At 41.5% G+C, this 17,342-nt stretch overlaps 1 protein-coding gene and 1 pseudogene across 1 annotated transcript in view; both read left to right on the plus strand.

Annotated features, from left to right (window-relative positions):
* Window positions 1-4,753, plus strand: part of LOC102820966 — a 13,511-nt pseudogene extending 8,758 nt beyond the window's left edge.
* Window positions 4,754-12,010: 7,257 nt separating this feature from the next.
* The window catches only part of NFXL1 (nuclear transcription factor, X-box binding-like 1), an 82,776-nt gene continuing 77,444 nt past the window's right edge, over window positions 12,011-17,342 (plus strand). Inside the window, exon 1 of the mRNA XM_006872675.1 lies at window positions 12,011-12,248. Coding sequence (XP_006872737.1) covers window positions 12,011-12,248 — 238 coding nt within the window. The remainder of the gene's footprint in view (window positions 12,249-17,342) is intronic.

The following is a 17,342-nucleotide window of genomic DNA, read 5'->3' on the forward strand; positions in this document are numbered from 1 at the left end:
TCTCATACTTTGGACATATTGTCAGGAGGGACCAGTCGCTGGAGAAGGATATCATGTTTGGTAAGGTGTAGGGTCAGAGAAAAAGAGGAAGACCCCCAACAACATGGACTGGCAAAGTGGCAGCATCGATGGACTCAAGCGTGGCAAAAGCATCAATTCTTCTATGGTCTTCCTTATTCACTGTTCAGCTTTCACATGCATATGAGGTTATTGAAAATACCATGGCTTGGGTCAGTCACACTTTAGTCCTCAAACTGACATCTTTACTATTCAACACTTTGAAAAGGTCTTGTGCAGGAGATTTGCCTAATGTTTGATTTGTTGACTGCTATGTCGATGAGTATTGATAGTTGATCCAAGAAGAAGGAAGTCCTTGACAACTTAAATCTTTTCTCCATTGATAAGAATGTTGTTTATTGGTCCAGTGGTGAGGATTTTGTTTTCTAAGTTAGATACATGAATATATATATTGCATATGTGCATACATATGTCTATAAAATTTGGCATGTTTAAACTATTTTAAATGAAGAAAGAAAAAGAGAGAGAGTGAGACAGAGAAGAAACCTGAGGACTAAAAAAGTTCAGGATAAATTCATTGGAGTACTGGTGTGGTGCTGTACTGCAAACTCAATTTCAACTGTAAGATTGGTGGTTCAGGCTCACTAGCCACTCCTTGGAAACCCTCTACAGGGTCGCTATGGGTTGGAACCGACTTGACGGCACTTAACAACAACAGTTTAGTGGCAAAATCAGACTTTGGGCTAAGTAAATACTTCACTTTGAAACTGTACTTGAATGTTTTTAAGGAGGCCAAATCAAATGCTTTATAGGGCTCTATTTGTAGATAACATACCTGTTATCTGTATGTTTTTAATTTAAACTAGTCAGAGTGCATATTGAATAAATTCAAGACAGTATTTTCTAGAATTACATTTTATGTCTGGCTCTTGGTTTCCTGACTAGTTAGGGATGAAAGAATATATTTTCACCAATGCATCCCTTTGGGGTTCTGAAAATAACAATTTCCTACAAAATTACTCACCATTCAGACAATGTTGTCCTTTAAAATAGAATTGATATTGGATTTCTTGTCAGATAGTCAAATTCTCCTCTTTTCAATTAGGTTCATTTTTGTTTTATCTGGGCTATGCTTTAACCATTTGGACTTAATCCAAGAAGCTACTTGAGTTAGTTCTTTACAGAGTGGGGAGACTGTTTCCTGGGTTTGTCACAAAGATTCATGATGTTGAGAAGAACAGGTACCTTGGTGGCTGCAAAGTCCCTAGTGTTCCATGATCTCCCCCAGTGGCCTCATTGCTACCTCTCAGTAGAAAGACAGATAGATGAGTTTCCCAGGGCATTCAAGGGAGAAACATTTACCTGTGATTATCAGGAGTTTTTTAAGATTGGAATACAATTCATTTTCATTCATCTTTGAATGCCATGAGTCACTCCTTTGTTATTTAGTTTTCAAAATAATACAGACACTTTGTAGATCTACATTGCAAATAGTTACATTCAGGTGTGATTTCACAATGCCTGGAGAGCACAGGTATATACAATTACTAAAGAAGTATACTTACAAAAAAGGTAACTTAAACCTTTCAAAGGAGCTCTGGTAGCGTAGTGGTTACGAATCGGGCTGTGAACCTCAGGGTCAACAGTTCGAAACTACCAGCCGTTCTGCGGGAGAAAGATGAAGCATTCTGCTCCCGTAAAGATTTACAGCCTCGGAAACCCTGTACAGGGTCACTATGAGTTGGAACCGACTCCACGGCACATAACAACAACAACAACAAACCTTTCAGAAAAGAATACTTAACCTCGTAACATGCAATGAACTTTGGTCTGCTCTGTTAGTTATTAAAAGAAAATGCTTGTTACAAATCATTAAATTGAATAATTACTAAGTCACTACAGGCAATTAAAAATATCTCTTCCAGAGACTGGTAAGTAGAATTGCATAAATGAGGAAAGAATTCATTTTAGCCATGCTGAAGATGAAGAAAATCATTTAATCAGGGAAGGGGAATGGGAGACACATATTAGTGAATGTTTTGGGAGCCTCTTAGGCCAAATCCTAAAGACAATAACTTGTCACAGTGTCAACACTAGGAATGAAAGCTGCCTTTGCATGGTGGACGGTTATTTCTTGAGTCCAGAACTCGCTAGTAATTAACCTGATTACAAATGGCTCAATTTGCTTTTCCCTTCCTAAGGGATATCTGAGTGCCCATCACACTTGCAGGACTTTTCTCTTCTAGTGTTTATGACCCAGGGCACTGAGAACTCCCAACGATTTAAAAGGGTTTTGAGCCTGATCAAAGCAAAATATAGAAGATCTGAACGACAATTCTACCATCCTACTATAATAGTTTCCTCTAAAAGTTAATTCTTCTTTCTTTTTAATGTTTTATTGTGAATGGAGTGAAGGTTTATAGAGCAGATCATCAGTTCTATATTCAGCAAATCATATACTTTGCTTTATTACAATCCCTTCCATGTACCAACAGCTAACAGTATGTATCTTTATTCACTTTAACATTGCATTCCGCCTTGTGTCTCCTGCTACCTTCATCGTTCCTCTGCTAACCTCCCTCTTGTTGTATATTGCCTGTCCTGCCATCCATGTAACATGTGTCCATGAAAAAATTTCCCTTTCCCCTTGTTTTTCCTCCCCCACCCCCGTAACCATAATAGATTGCTTCTTTTATCAAGAAACTTTTTTCTTAATGTTTTACAACTTTGGTCTCATACAATATCTGTCCTTTTGTGTTTCACTGATTTCACTCAGCATGTCCTCCATGTTCATCCATGTTGTAATGTGTGTTCACAGATTCATAATTATTCTTCAGCATTGTATAATAGTTCATCGTATGTATGTACCACAATTTGTTTAACCATTCTTCTGTTGATGGGCATTTAGACTGTCTCTCTCTTTTTCTTTTCTTTTTTAATATTTTATTGTAAATTATGTGATAGTTTACATGGGAGAACATTAGTTTTACATTCATCCTATCGTATATCATTTCATTGCCATGATTACAATCCCCTTCCATGCATCATCAACCAACCACAGGGTATACCCTGCAAGCCTGCCCCCTTCCCCAGTTGTCAGCACACAGCCCCTCTCCCTCTCTGTGTCTGAAGTCCCCAGCTGCTCCATCTCTCCACGTCATCTCGTCTCTGCCTCCAGCTCAGGCATCACTGCTTCTCTGGGTAGGGTCCTGCTATCCGTTCTTCTCCCTTGATGGTCCCAAGGATCTGTGCTCATAGACTGCAAAGTTAACTACTCCCCTCCTTGCTACAGAACTTCTACCTTTACATTTCCAGCCCTCACAATCAGTCCTGATAACAATTGTTCACTATTGTACCACAAGAGACCTATCCACATTTCCTTTCATCAGCCCTGCCTAAACAGATTGGATACTACTCAGTGGAGATTCTACCTTCCTCTGTGCCCTCTGGATCTAGACTCCCTCTTGAAAGCTTGTAAGCCAGTCACTTCTTGCCTTTGTATCCCTTCTCCATTTTGGGTATCCAATGTCCAAGTTGCCCATCCCTGTCTACTCTGCGTATGGAGACAGTGGGAATGATCGTCACTATAAAGATTTGTTTCCTGTTTTGAGCTACTACATCCATAGGTGTAGGTCAAGTTCATCAAATTCCATCAGATTACTCTTTTTTCCCTTCTTCTTCTTCTTCTTCTTCATCCAGTCATTGAAGCCAGGTCAAGTGGGTATTATCTGCAAGTGTGGGTGTTCTTGTACACATGCCCTCTCTTCTTATCAGCTGGATGTTTCACTCTCCACTCTAGTCCTCTGTGGCCATGTCACTGACTCTGGGCCTAAGAGTCTCCAGGTCTTGCATACTGCTGGCCAACTAGGTCTCTACCAGGGTTCACAGGAGTCTATTGAATGTCTCATCTTTTTGATGTGTCTTTTGTAGACAGCATATTGAAGGATCCTATTTTCTTATCTGTTCTGCTTTTACTGTCTCTTGACCACTGCATTTAATCTATTTACATTCAGCGTAATTATTAATAGATATTAATTAATTGCTGCCTTTTTTGCTGTGTGCTTTTTTGTGGTGCTGCTGGTTTCTTTGTTACACATAATTTTCTGCACTGAGTTCATTTTTATGTGGGTTTTCTTAGCATTTTCAATTTTGTTGTGTTAATGCTTATTAAATCTTTCAGAGTTTCTTCTTTTTTTATTCTGATGTGCAGGTATGTTCATTTTCTTTGAGGTTATACTGCAATCAATATTTTCCCCTATTGAAAATAGTCTTTTATCATGAAATCTACTTGATTTCCTTGCCATTTGTAAGTTCTGTATCTATACTATCCCACTTTATGCTTTGTAGTTGAGTTAATTATAAATTGATATCTTTGGTTCCCTATGTTCAGTCTTGTAGGTTTGTTTTACTACTTCTATATGATAAGCACTAGACTTTGAACCACAAAGTCTGTTGTTTGAGCCCACCAGGCATGCCTCAGGAGAATGATGAGGCTTTTTGCTCCCTTGAAGATTTAAAGCCTTGGAAACCCTAAACAGGGTTGCTGTGAATTGGAATCAACTCGACAACACTTACCAATAACAACATATTTGGATTGAGTTCTGGGCGGTGTTGTTATATATGGTAATCTCAGGTTACTGTTTGCTGTTGTTTTTCAGTCCAAAGAACACCCTTTTGCCTCATCCGACAAGTGGCTATACTCCACAACCTGCAAGGAGAGATTAAACCCGAGTAGGGGCGACAGGCATAATGGTTACGAATCGGGCTGTGAACTGCAAAGTCAGCAGTTCAAAATTACCAGCTGTTCCACAGGAGAAAGATGAGGCTTTCTGCTCCTGTAAAGATTTACAGCCTTAGAAACCCTATACAGGGTCGCTATGAGTTGGAACCGACTCTACGTCACATAACAACAACAACAACAAGGGCGACAGGAGATTAGAAATAAAAGAAAGACACAGTTGAAAATAAGTAATGTTGGGACCAGGTGGAACACAGCACTCTGATGGAGATAACTGCAGCTCTGACCTATGTTCAGCACGTTTATTATATACACAAATCAAAGAAGAGTGCTGGTAGCAGAGGAAAGAAAAGCATCTGGTGTTATTGATGCAAGCAATAAGCAGGACTTTATCAGAAGAATTTAACTTGTGGTTGCTAAGGAGACAGAGATAGGACAAGATGTTTTTGCAGACTAAACTGAAGGTCATGGCTGTGTACAAGGAAAGACTTTGCAAATTGCTTGTTCCCTGAGGCAGGCTTTACAAGTTCCTCAGTGGGGCAACCTGACCTGGGAGCAGCCCGATTTTCTGGACCACAATTATTCAGTTGCAGTGCTTCGGTTAAACTGCTCCCATGTCTGAGACCTTGGATTAGATGCTCCCAGCACCCTTTGGCACTTTTTGTAAAGCTGATCTTGTTACAAATTCCTTTAGTTTCTGTTTATCAGGAAATGTCCAAATTTCACTATCATATTTTAGGGAAAGCTTTGTTGAGTATATGATTCTTGGTTGACAGTTTTGTTTGTTTGTTTCCCCCCACCCCCCAACACACACACACACACACACACACACACACAGTTTTGTATATGTCATCCCATTGCCTTCTTGTCTATATGGTTTCTGCTGAATAATCAGAGCTTAGTCTTATTGGCTTTCCTGTGTAGGTAACTTTTTGTTTTTCATGAGCTGCTTTCAGGATTCTTTCCTTGTCTTTGGTTTTGGAGAATTTTATTATGTTATCTTTTGGTTATTTTCTTTTAGGGTCTATATTGCTTGGGGTTCATTCAGCTTCTTGAATGGTTATCTTTTTATCTTTCATGGTGTTAGGGAAGTTTTCTTTCAACAATTCTTTGACAATTTTCTCTGTGTGTTTTATTGCCTCTTCCTGTTCTGTAATTCCAATCACCTGTAAATTGTTCCTCTTCATGGTGTTCCACATAACTCTTAGGCTTTCTTCAGATTTTTTCATTCTTTCTTCTTATTGTTCTTCTAGCATACTAGCATTGAGAGATTTGTCTTCAAGCTCACTAATTCAGGCTTCCATTGCTTCCATTTACTCCTTGGCCCTTTCAATGTATTGTCCATTTCTGAGAGCATAGTATTAATCTTCTGGATTTCTAATAGCAAGTTTTGTATTATTTCAAAATCTGCATTTATTTTGTCTGTTTTTTCTTGTATTGTTTTCCTGAATTCTTCTAAAGTTTTTACTGTGTTCTCCTTGCTTTCCTCAATCTTTCTTTGATCCTTTCAAAGTACCAAATTATCATTCTTTTTAATTATTTTTCAGTTCGTTCCATTACCTGTTCTTCCTCAGAAATGTTTTCTGGCTCTGCATCTTGGTCATTTGTTTGAGTCATTCTCTCATTTCTTCATGTGACCTAAATTTGTCTGTTGTTTTCAGCATATTGGGGGGGAGGAGGGTTGTTTTATTTGTATTTAACTGATGATTGTATGTTGGTGTATTCTCAGGCTCTCACCAACTGTCTTTTGTGGGTGTAGTTAGAGAGTGGTGTACACTGTTCATGTTCACCCATTACCCACTTCAATTTAAGGTGTGTTTTGACTGGTGTTGGCTATTGTCTATCACTAATCAGGTGGTGTAGGAACTGGTACTGGTTCCTGTCCAGTGGGTGGAACTCCAGTTGTGTTTGGGCTTTATGGATAGGGTTATTGTTTCCTGCTAGATAGGAAAGATAAAAACCCACCCCCCCCACACACACAAGAAAGCAAAAGAGAACAAACAAAGAACCAACAATGAAAAGAGAAAATAAAAAAGAGAAAAAAGAAATAAATACAGGCAGTGACCCGAAAAAAAGATTGTAATTACTATAAAGAAATAAGGAGGACAGAGAAATGGAGTTATAAGAAAAAATATAAAAGGAGGAACAAAAATGAAAAACCTTAAGATTAATTAAAACAAAGATGATGGACAGGAAAGTGGAACCACAGAACAGATAAATATGACACACAATAAAAGGAAAGCAAAAACAAACAAACAAACAAACAAACAAACTTAGAAAAACCAGGGACAGGCGAGATGAAAAGAGAGAGTAGAGAGTAGTAAAGATCAATAAGGAAACAAAAAAAGAAAAGAGAGTAAATGAGAAATAGAAGATAAAAAGGATAGTAGCAGAGGTTGTTAAGTGCTGTCAAGTCTTAACAAAGCAACCCTTTATAGGATTTCCGAGGAGTGGCTGGTGAGCTTGAACTACCAACCTTGGGATTGGAACCGACTTTTCAGTCCAGCACAGTAACTCACAGATTGTTGTTGTTGTTAAGTGCCGTCGAGTCAGTTCCAACCCATAGCGACCCTGAACAGGGTTTCCAAGGCTGTACGTCTTTACGGGAGCAGAAAATCTCATCTTTCTCCCTCAGAGCAGCTGGTAGTTTTGAACTGCTGATCTTGCAGTTCACAGCCCAATTCATAGCCACTACGTTACCAGAGCTAGAAAGGATAAAATTCAAGGGAATGAAAGAGAAGGAGGAGAAATAATAAACAAATAAAAACAATGAAACTGCACCTAGTACCCATTTGACCTAGGCTTGATGGCTTGATGATCAGAACTCGACTAGAGAAGGATAAAAAAAATTTGATAAAGGAAACAAGTGTAAGCTTGTTTTGATGAACTTGACCTATACCTATGGATGTAGTAGCTCAAAGTAACAACTGAGAGGGAAGGAATCTTCACATCAAGTATCAATGTTGTCCTCTCTCTATACAGTGTAGATAAGGAAGGGTGACTTAGACATTGGCTACCTAAAATGAGGAGATGATAAAGGCACGAAGTGACTGGCTTACAAGTTTTCAAGAGGGAGTTTAGTTTAAGAGTGTGTGGGGGAAGGTAGATTCCCCACTGAATAGTTTTCATTTTATCTAGATAGGTCTGATGAAAAGAGATGGGGATAAGATTCTTTTGATTCAATAGTGAATCATTGTTATCATGACTAATTGTGATTGTCACAACTGTAAAGGTAGAAGTTTTATAACAAAAATGGAGGAGTAATTTTACAGTCCAGAAACAGAGGACCTGAGTACCACCAAGGGAGAAGAGCACAAGCGGAATGCAGGACCCTATCCAGAGAAGCAGTGACACCAGAGATGGAGGCAGAGATGGGGACATCGAGAGAGAGAGCAGCTGAGGACTTCAGACTCATGGAAAGAGACAGACTGAGTGCTGGTGGCCATGAAGCAGGCTTGCAGAATGTGCCCTTTAGTTGTTTAAATGACTATATATTCCTGAGTGTTTTTGTGTATACCCCTCCCCCAAACAAAAACAAAAACAAAAAACAGAGGGAATAGAAGCAAATATTGTTGAATGATGATGCATGGGGGAGATTGTAATCATTGCAGTGAAACGATGGTGTAAAGCTCATATTCTCCCATGTAAACTATCACTCAATGCACAATAAAAACTTCAAACAAACAAAAACACAGTGAAACAAGAAAAGGAAAAAAAGACAAATCCCAAAGCAAAACTATGAAAACACAGAATAGTTGGACCAGGAGAGGCGAAACTCTGGGGGTGCCACAAGCTAAAAATCTCAAGAGATGAGTGTGGGAGGGATATGACAGCAGAGTTCGTGGCCCTACATGGAGTTCCTACCGACCTCCTTAACTAAGTTTAGGGCACTAAATCCAGAAGCTGTTCGTGGAAACCCTTGGTGGAGCTGGTTTCCTTGTCTGTTAAGACCACAGGGCAGCGCGAGGCAGGGTGATTGATCAAATGCTAGTCTGTGTCTCTGTGGGTTCTGTAGGTCTGGAGCTGAGCCTATCTGTACACCAAAGCAGCACAGCTGGCCCCCACCTCACACTGGTATTGCTCCCCACCACGTGGCTCAGACCTCCAGATCAAAGTGTGGGAGATGAAGGCTCACCACACTCACTTCAAAGAGAGATCTGTTCATTCTCCTGGCACTCCATTTTATATTCCTTATTCTTTACGAGCACCATAATTCAAATGTATTTCTGTCTGACTTATTCATTGTCTAACTGTTGCATGCCTATGAGGTACTTTGGTCAAGTGCTCCTAATTCCTCTAAGTGACATTTTTGCTTTTTAACACTCGTTGGTGTCACCAAGTCAGTCCTTATTCATAGCGACCCTATGTAGGGTTTCCAAGGAATGGCTAGTGGGTTTGAACCGCCAACCTTGTGATTGGCAGTCCAGTGCTTACCCTACAGTATCAGACCACGACTTTTGACACTTAAAAGAGATCTTTTGCCACAGATTTTCCTGCTGCAACACATCGTTTGATTTCTTGACTGTTGCTTTTATGGATATTGGTTGTGGATCCAAGTATAAAGAAATATTTTTAGTGACATTTAATTACAGATCTATGCTATAACATTTACACCGTTCATCTGTCGGTATGTGGAGGCTTGCATGTTGCTGTGATGCTGGAAGCTATGCCAGCGGAATTTTGAATGTTGGCAGGGTCACTCATGGTAGACAGGTTTCAACTGACCTTCCAAACTAAGACAGACTTGGCAGAAGGAGAGGCATAATGTTTTTAGTGGCTAAACATATCTTCCAAATGTTTAGTCACTAAAAACATTAGGAATAGCAGTAAACCTCTGTCAGATAGCACCAGAATATTGTCAGATATAGTGTCAGAAGATGAGCCCCTCATGGGAGGCACTCAAAATACAACTTGGGAAAAGCTTAAACCTCAAAGTAGAGTTGACCATGACGACAGGAATGGAGTAAAACTTTTGGAACCTTCATTTGCTGGTGGGAAACAACTCAAAATGAGGAGAAACTGTTGCAAACATCCATCGATAATGGAGTTACGAAGTATGTATCTAGGAAAACTGATGTGTACAAAATATGAATCTAGGAAAACTGAAGTTGCCAAAAATGAAATGGAATGCATAATGATCGATATCCTAGGTATTCGTGAGCTGAAATAGACTGGTATTGGACATTCTGAATCTGACAATTACATGTTTTACATAGCTGGGAATGACAAATTGAAGAGGAATGGTGTCACATCCATCATAAACAGAACGTATCAAGATCTGTCTTGAAGCACAATGCTGTCTGTGATAGGATAACATCCATACATCGAGCAGGAAGACCAATTAATACCACTATTATTCAAATTTATGCATCAACCACTAAAGCCAGTGATGATGAAATTAAAGAATTGCACTAACTTCTTCAATCTAAAATTGATCAAATGTGCAATCAAGAAGTATTGATAATTACTGATGATTGGATTGCAAAGATTAGAAACAAAAAGGATCAGTAGTTGGAAAATATGGCCTTGGTGATGGAAATGATACTGGCATGATAGAATTTTGTAAGACAAATGACTCATTCATTGCACATGCCTTTTTAAAACAACATAAAAGATGATTATACACATGGACTTCACCAGATGAAATACACAGAAATAAAATTGACTACATCTGTGGAAAGAGATCTGTTCATTCTTCTGGCACTTCATTGTATATTCACTATTCTTTGCCAACACCACAATTCAAATGCATTTCTGTCTTACTTATTCATGGTCCAGCTGTTGTATGCCTATGAGGCACTTGGGTCAGGTGTTCCTTATTCCTCAAAGTGACATTTTTGCTTTTTAACACTTGTTGGTAAGTGTCATTCTTGACTGCTGCTTCAATGGCTATTGGTTGTGGGTTTAAAGTATAAAGTTCCATATCATCAGCCAAAACAAGGTCAGGGACAGATTGTGGAACAGAAAATTTCAAGGGCAGCTAGAGAAGACAAAGTCAAGTATTATAATGAACTGTTTAAAGACCTGGGGTTAGAAAACCAAAGGGAAGGGCAAGCTCAGCCTTTCTCAAGCTGAAAAAAAAGAAGAAAAAATTCAAGCTTCATGTTGCAATATTGAAGGATTCCATGGGTTGCTACTAGCTGTTACAGGGGAGAAAGATGAGGCTTTCTAAAGATTCACAGCCTCGGAAACCCTGTGCAGGGTCACTATGAGTCACATCTTCTATGTCCTCTAGTAATTCAGAAGGGCATTTTCCCTACTTGAGATACTTCCGTACAATTCCTTCCCAGCGTTCCCTCTCTCTTCATAGATGTTGGTCAGGAGTGTTTTCCTGGTCAATGATTTCCCCCTCAGTCAGCAATAATTTCTCTCCACCCCCCCACCCCCCATTTGCCGGCCCCATGGCAAGGATAAAGATGGCAGACAGCCAATTAAGGCCTCTACAATGGAGTCTTGAGGGAGCATGCTGCCTCTGTACATAGGCACTGGACTGAGAACCACAAGGTCTGAGGTTCGAGCCCACCAACGGCTCTGTGGGAGAAAGATGAGGTTATATCCTCGGCAACCATATACAAGACGCTATGAGTCAGAATGACTGTTCGCACTTCACAACAACAGCGTCTTGATACCCAACTCAGTTTAGGACAAGCTACCCCATCCTCAAAGACCCACAGCGCCTTATGTGTTGTCCTCCTCCTCAACCTCGCCAACCCCACCCGGTCCCGGAGCATGCTGGGAGTTGTAGTTCCCTTTGTCCCGGCACGGCCTGCGCACGCGTCCTCTCAGATAAGGAAGCAGCCAGTGCTGCCACGCATTCGGCTGGCCATGGCGGGAGCGTCTGGGAGTTGTAGTCGCTAGCGGCGGCCACCGTCGGTAAGGAGACGTAGCTTTCCTGGGGTTCTGTTCTGCAGTTGGTTCCCAGCCGAAATCGCGGGGTCAGTTTGCTGCCCTTCCTCTCACTGGACTTCTGAGGCTGAGGCGGTGTTTTTCTTCTCCTGGGTTCTCGCTTTCCGGCGCTGGGTGCTTCGTGTCCCATTTTCCTTCCTAGTCCTTTCCCACTGTGGTCCATCTCCAAAGCCAAGCTTCAGCGGGGACTCGTCCTCTGGGAGAGGCAGGGCCCGCGACCTACTCAACCCCGACCCGGCCCTGCAAGGACCTTCCTCTCCAGGCTCCTGCCACCAGGTCTCCCTGCTGCCGGTTCACTTCGCCTCGCTCACGCTCTTTGCATTCCTTTTTTCTTCTTGCTTTGCAGGTATGGACGCTTCCTGGCGCCAGGTGGCCGGTGGCCGAGGCCGAGCCCGAGGACGGGCCACTGTGGCGCCCTCCTCAGGAAATGGAGTCCATCTCCGTGGTGCCGGAGGAGGTCGCGAGAAGGGGTCGGTGGGCGCCGCTCGTCCTGGCTCCAGAGGAACGGGGACTGCCGCCGCTGCAGGTGGCCCAGCTGGGAACAGCCCCGCGGGATCGGAAGATCCGCAGACTTCCGTGGCCAGTGGTGAGAAGGGCTCCCACCCTGGGTCTCAGTGTATGCCTTCTAAATCCTTCTAAGGGCAGGACTTCTGCCCTTGCAACTTCCCCCATTCGGTCCCTTTGGGAGTTTATGTTTGATCCCGCTTCTGAAATCTTGCAGGCAGCTACTCTTCCGCATTCTAGGCAGACTCCCATCACCCTCGTCCTCTTCGTTTTTGTTCATTTATGTTATTTCTCTGTCCCATGCATACTCTTCTTTCTTCTTTTCTGCCTACCTAGATTCCCAGAACACTAAGTTGCAAATTGTAGCCTTGGATCTGTGTTGGTTTTGTTAACACTGCTCTAAATCTCGTAAGATAATGATTAACTTTTTTTGAAAAGATAAGATCTAGTGACTTGTGTACCTTTGTGCACGACAGCAATCCGCTGGACTGAGTTTTAGAAATCCCATTAGATTAGATTTGGGTACTCCACTTTACAGTGGTCCCCATCAATCCTCTTTCTGTCCCTCAACTTATCTGTGTCCTGTAAGCTCTGAACTTGTGGCACCTTCTTCAACTCTGGATCCTGTTCATAAATTTCTTGGCCTCAAGGATGTGTCTGGTATTTATGGCATCAGGCTCATCCTATGTTTTAGTGGAGCCTGAGTATACTTACACGACTAAACTCAGTTGTCTCAGCAAATGGGGTCTGGAGGATGATCTCTGAGTTCATTTTATTGTGTGTTTGGAATGTTTTATTCAGAATGTTTATCTTGAAGCAAATTTGAGCTGTACACTCTAATTTTCTCCTAAGTGATTAAGTTAGGTGGTATTCTCTTAGCTTGCAATCCTGAGTTGTGTAATTTGGAGGTCTATGAGCAGTTCTGATAAACTTTCTTGCAGGTTGTGGCTAGAAGGAAATCAAACATCTCATTTCCAGAGAATTGAGATTTGACTGTGAATACTATAGGTAGTTCTCAGTTTACAACGGGTTTTTATTGCGACAACTGTCCTAAGTAAATTCTGATGTAAATCAAATACCTGATTTCAAATGAACAATTAATGCTTGTTATGGTCCGGAATGTTGAATAACATCACTCTATAGGGTCTCTGGTAGCGTAGTGGTTATGAGTCGGGCTGCCAACCTCAAGGTCAGCAGGTTGAAACTACCAGCGGTTGCGCAGGAGAAAGATGAGGCATTCTGCTCCTGTAAAGATTTACAGCCTCGGAAACCCTGTGAAGGGTCACTATGAGTCTGAACCGACTCCATGGTACTTAAAAACAACAACAACAACACAGAGTCTCTATGAATCGAAACCAACTCCATGGCACATCACCACCACCAATATCATAGGCCTGATCTACAGTGAAGTCAAATTACATGTTGCAACATTGTATGTAGCACGTTGTTGTTAAAGTGCCTTTGAGTTGGTTTTGGCTCATAGCAACCCTGTATAGGGGAGTGGCTGGTGGGTTTGAACCATGGACCTTGTGGTTTGCAGTCTAGTGCTTATCGCATGGAGGTACTGAGGTTTCTGAGGAGTGACTGGTGAGTTTGAGGTGCCGATCTTGTGGTTCAAACTGATCTTGTGGTCCAGTGCATTATCCTACAATGCTACCCCAGAACTCCATGTAGTACATACATGTGTGTATGTAGTACATAAGATGTACAAAACCCCCAAAACTGACATCTTGAGTGTGTTCCCCATAAGTAGTATTCTGTCTGTATATGAGAAGGTGTCAACTTATTTATAACTTTTCTTGAGCTAATGTTTGTTGTTAAATGCCGTTGAGTTGGTACCCTCTCAGAGCGACACTGTAGTGGGTTTGTAAGGTACAGCTGGTAGGTTTGAACTGTTGATCTTTTGGTTAACAGTCCATTGCTTATCCTGTGGCACCACACTCACTCATAGTGACCCTATGTTGTTATTAAGGGCTGTTGAGTTGGATCTGATTCATAGCAACCCTGTATAGGGTTTCTGAGGAGCAGCTGGTGAATTTGAACCACTGACATTGTGGTTCTAATCGACCTTATGGTCCAGTACTTTATCCCACAGTGCCATACCAGGAGTCTATGGTGGTGGCTGGTAATTGTGTGTTGGGTTGTGTGTTGGGGGAGTGAGTTCCAACTCTTAGTGAACCCTGCACAGGGTCTCTGAGGCTGTAAATCTTTACAGGAACAGAAAGCCTCATCTTTCTCCTGCGGAACTGCTGGTAGTTTATATCTGCTGACCTTGAGATTAGCAGCCCAACTTCGTAACCACTACACTACCCAAGCTCCTTGGTGGTGGTGACGGTTATGTGCCTTGGAGTCGGTTCTGACTCATAGTGACCCTGTACAGGGTTTCCGAGGCTGTAAATCTTTACGGGAGCAGAAAGCCTCATCTTTCTCCCACGGAACAACTGGTTGTTTCGAACTGCTGACCTTGCGGTTCGCAGCCCAATTCGTAACCACTACGCTACCAGAGCTGATCTCCTTAGGACACAGCAGAACGGTGTAGTAGGGTTTCCAAGGCTATATATTTTATAAAGCAGAGTGCTCAGTTTCTCCCACAGAGAAATTGTGGGTTTAAACCATGGTCTTTTGGTTAGCAGCCAAGCTCTTTAACCAATGTACCACCAGGACTCCTTATTAGATAGATACATTTCGTTATATCTGTCCAAATTAACCACTAAAAAAAAAAAAAAAAAAGTAACTCTGGTAGCATAGTGGTTACAAGGTGGGCTGCTAACCTTAAGGTCAGCAGTTCAAAACTACCAGCTGTTCTGAGGGAGAAAGATGAGGCTTTCTGCTCTGTGAAGATTTACAGCCTCAGAAACCCTATGTAGGGTTGCTGTAAGTCAGACCCGACTCCATAGCACACCACCACCACCAGGGTGTCCCTAAGTGCTAATTTCCCATGGGTTAATGACACTCTTCCTGGTCTCCTACTGTACATCGATTTTTGAGCCAATTTTTTTTCTTCCATTATCCAAAGATTCATAGACACTATATACATGCTGTTGTTGCTACTACGTGTTGTAGAGTTGGTTCCGACTCATTGTGACCCTGTGTAAGGTTTCTGAGGAGCACTTGGTGGGTTTGAACTGCTGACCTTATGGTTCATAGTCCAGTGCTGATCCTACAGAGCTATACCAGGAGTCCATATATATATTACACATGTTTTCTTTGAAATATTGGTTAACAACTAACCAAATTGACTATAACCAGGAAAGGAAAACATTTTGTGAAGGAAATAAAAGGTAAAACCTCATTAATTATGCACGCTGTTGTTAAGTGCGTCTGAGTTGATTCTGACTCAGCAAACCTTTATGTAGGGTTTTTGAGGCTACAAGTTTTCGTGGGAGCAGAGAACCTCATCTTTCTCCCATTGATCCACTAGCGGATATGAACCACTGATTTTGTGGTTCATAGTCCAGTAAGCACTACAGAACCTCTGTGCTCCCAAGTAAGGAAGTTTATGTTGGCATTAGGGAGCACGGTGGCTCTGTGGGGTAAGGACTGGATTACAAATCACAAGGTTGACAGTTCAAGCCCCCCATGGTACTCCAGCTGCTCCACAGGAGAAAGATGAGGCTTTCTTTTCCCACAGAGATTTATAGCTGTGGAAACCCTATACAGGGTTGCAGTGAGTCAGACTAACTTGATAGCACTTAACAACAATAACTTAGTAGTGGCTTATCAGTTTCAATATAATAACTTCAATAACTTCTAAATTAGTAATTTTAAAATTTTGAATTTGAGATTTAAGTTAATAATTTCTAAATCCTCTCAATTATGAGCAGTATGGAATTCAGATCAATTCAGCAGGCTAAGATTCACTCCTTAAACTAGGATAGCAAGCTGCCTGTAGGAATTTTTTAACAACCAGTACTGGAAGAAGATTCCTTATGGTCTTTGCTCTCAAGAGGCTTGAAAGTTTCATTCGAAATATGTGCTATGAAGTTACCTATTTCTCTTTTGTATTATTATTTAACCAAATACTGTTATTTGTTGTTGTTAAGTGCCACCCAATCAGTTCTAACTCATAGCCACTCAGTTTAAGGTTTCGGAGGAGTAGCTGGTGGGTTTGAACCATCACTTTGTGGTTCAAATTGACCTTTTGGTCTAGTGATTATCCTACAGTGCCACACTAGAACTCTAAGTAACAAAGTATTGTTGTTGTTGTTGTTATTAGGTGCCATTGAGTTGGTACCCACTCATAGTGACCCTATGTACAACAGAATGGAACACTGCCCGGTCCTGTGCCAACCTCACAATCGTTTCTATGCCTAAGCCCATTGCTGCTGCCACTGTGCCAGTCCATCTCGTTGGGGATCTTTCTCTTTTTCTCTGACCTTCCACTTTACCAAGCATGATGTCCTTTGTCAGGAACTGGTCCCACCTGATAATATATCCTAAGTATGTATGATGAAGTCTTGCCATCCTGGTTTCTAAGGAGCATTCTGTACCTCTTTCAACACGGATTTGTTTTGTTCTTTTGGTACTTTTAATATTCTCTTCCAACACCATAACTCAGATGCATCAATTCTTACAGGGTCTTCCTTAATCACTGTCCAGCTTTCACATGCATATGAGGTTATTGAAAATACCATGACTTGGGTGAGGTGCACCTTAGTCCTCAAATTGTCATCTTTGCTCTTGAACACTTTAAAGAGGTCTTGCGCAGCAGATTTTTCCAATGCAATATGTCGTTTGATTTTTTGACTGCTGCTTCCATGAGTGTGGATGGTTGATCTGAGCATAATGAAGTCTTTGACAACTTCATTCTATTCTCTGTTTGTCTTGCTTTTATTTGTTAGTCCAGTGGTGAGAATTTTTGTTATCTTTACATTGAGGTGCAGCCCATATCAAAGGCTGTGGTCTTTGATCTTCATCTGTAAGTATTTTAAGTCCTCTTGGCTTTCAGCAAGTAAGGTTGTATCGTCTGCATATCGCAGGTTGTTAATGAGTCTTCCTCCAACCCTGATGGTGGTTATGTGCCATGGAGTTGGTTCTGAGTCATAGCAACGCTGTACAGGGTTTCCGAGGCTGTAAATCTTTTTGGGAGCAGAAAGCCTCATCTTTCTTCCGCGGAACAGCTGGTAGTTTCGAACTGCTGACATTAAGGTTCACAGCCCATTTCGTAACCACTATG

Source organism: Chrysochloris asiatica, unplaced genomic scaffold (assembly GCF_000296735.1).
Source record: "Chrysochloris asiatica unplaced genomic scaffold, ChrAsi1.0 scaffold00209, whole genome shotgun sequence".
Classification (NCBI taxonomy): Eukaryota; Metazoa; Chordata; class Mammalia; order Afrosoricida; family Chrysochloridae; genus Chrysochloris; species Chrysochloris asiatica.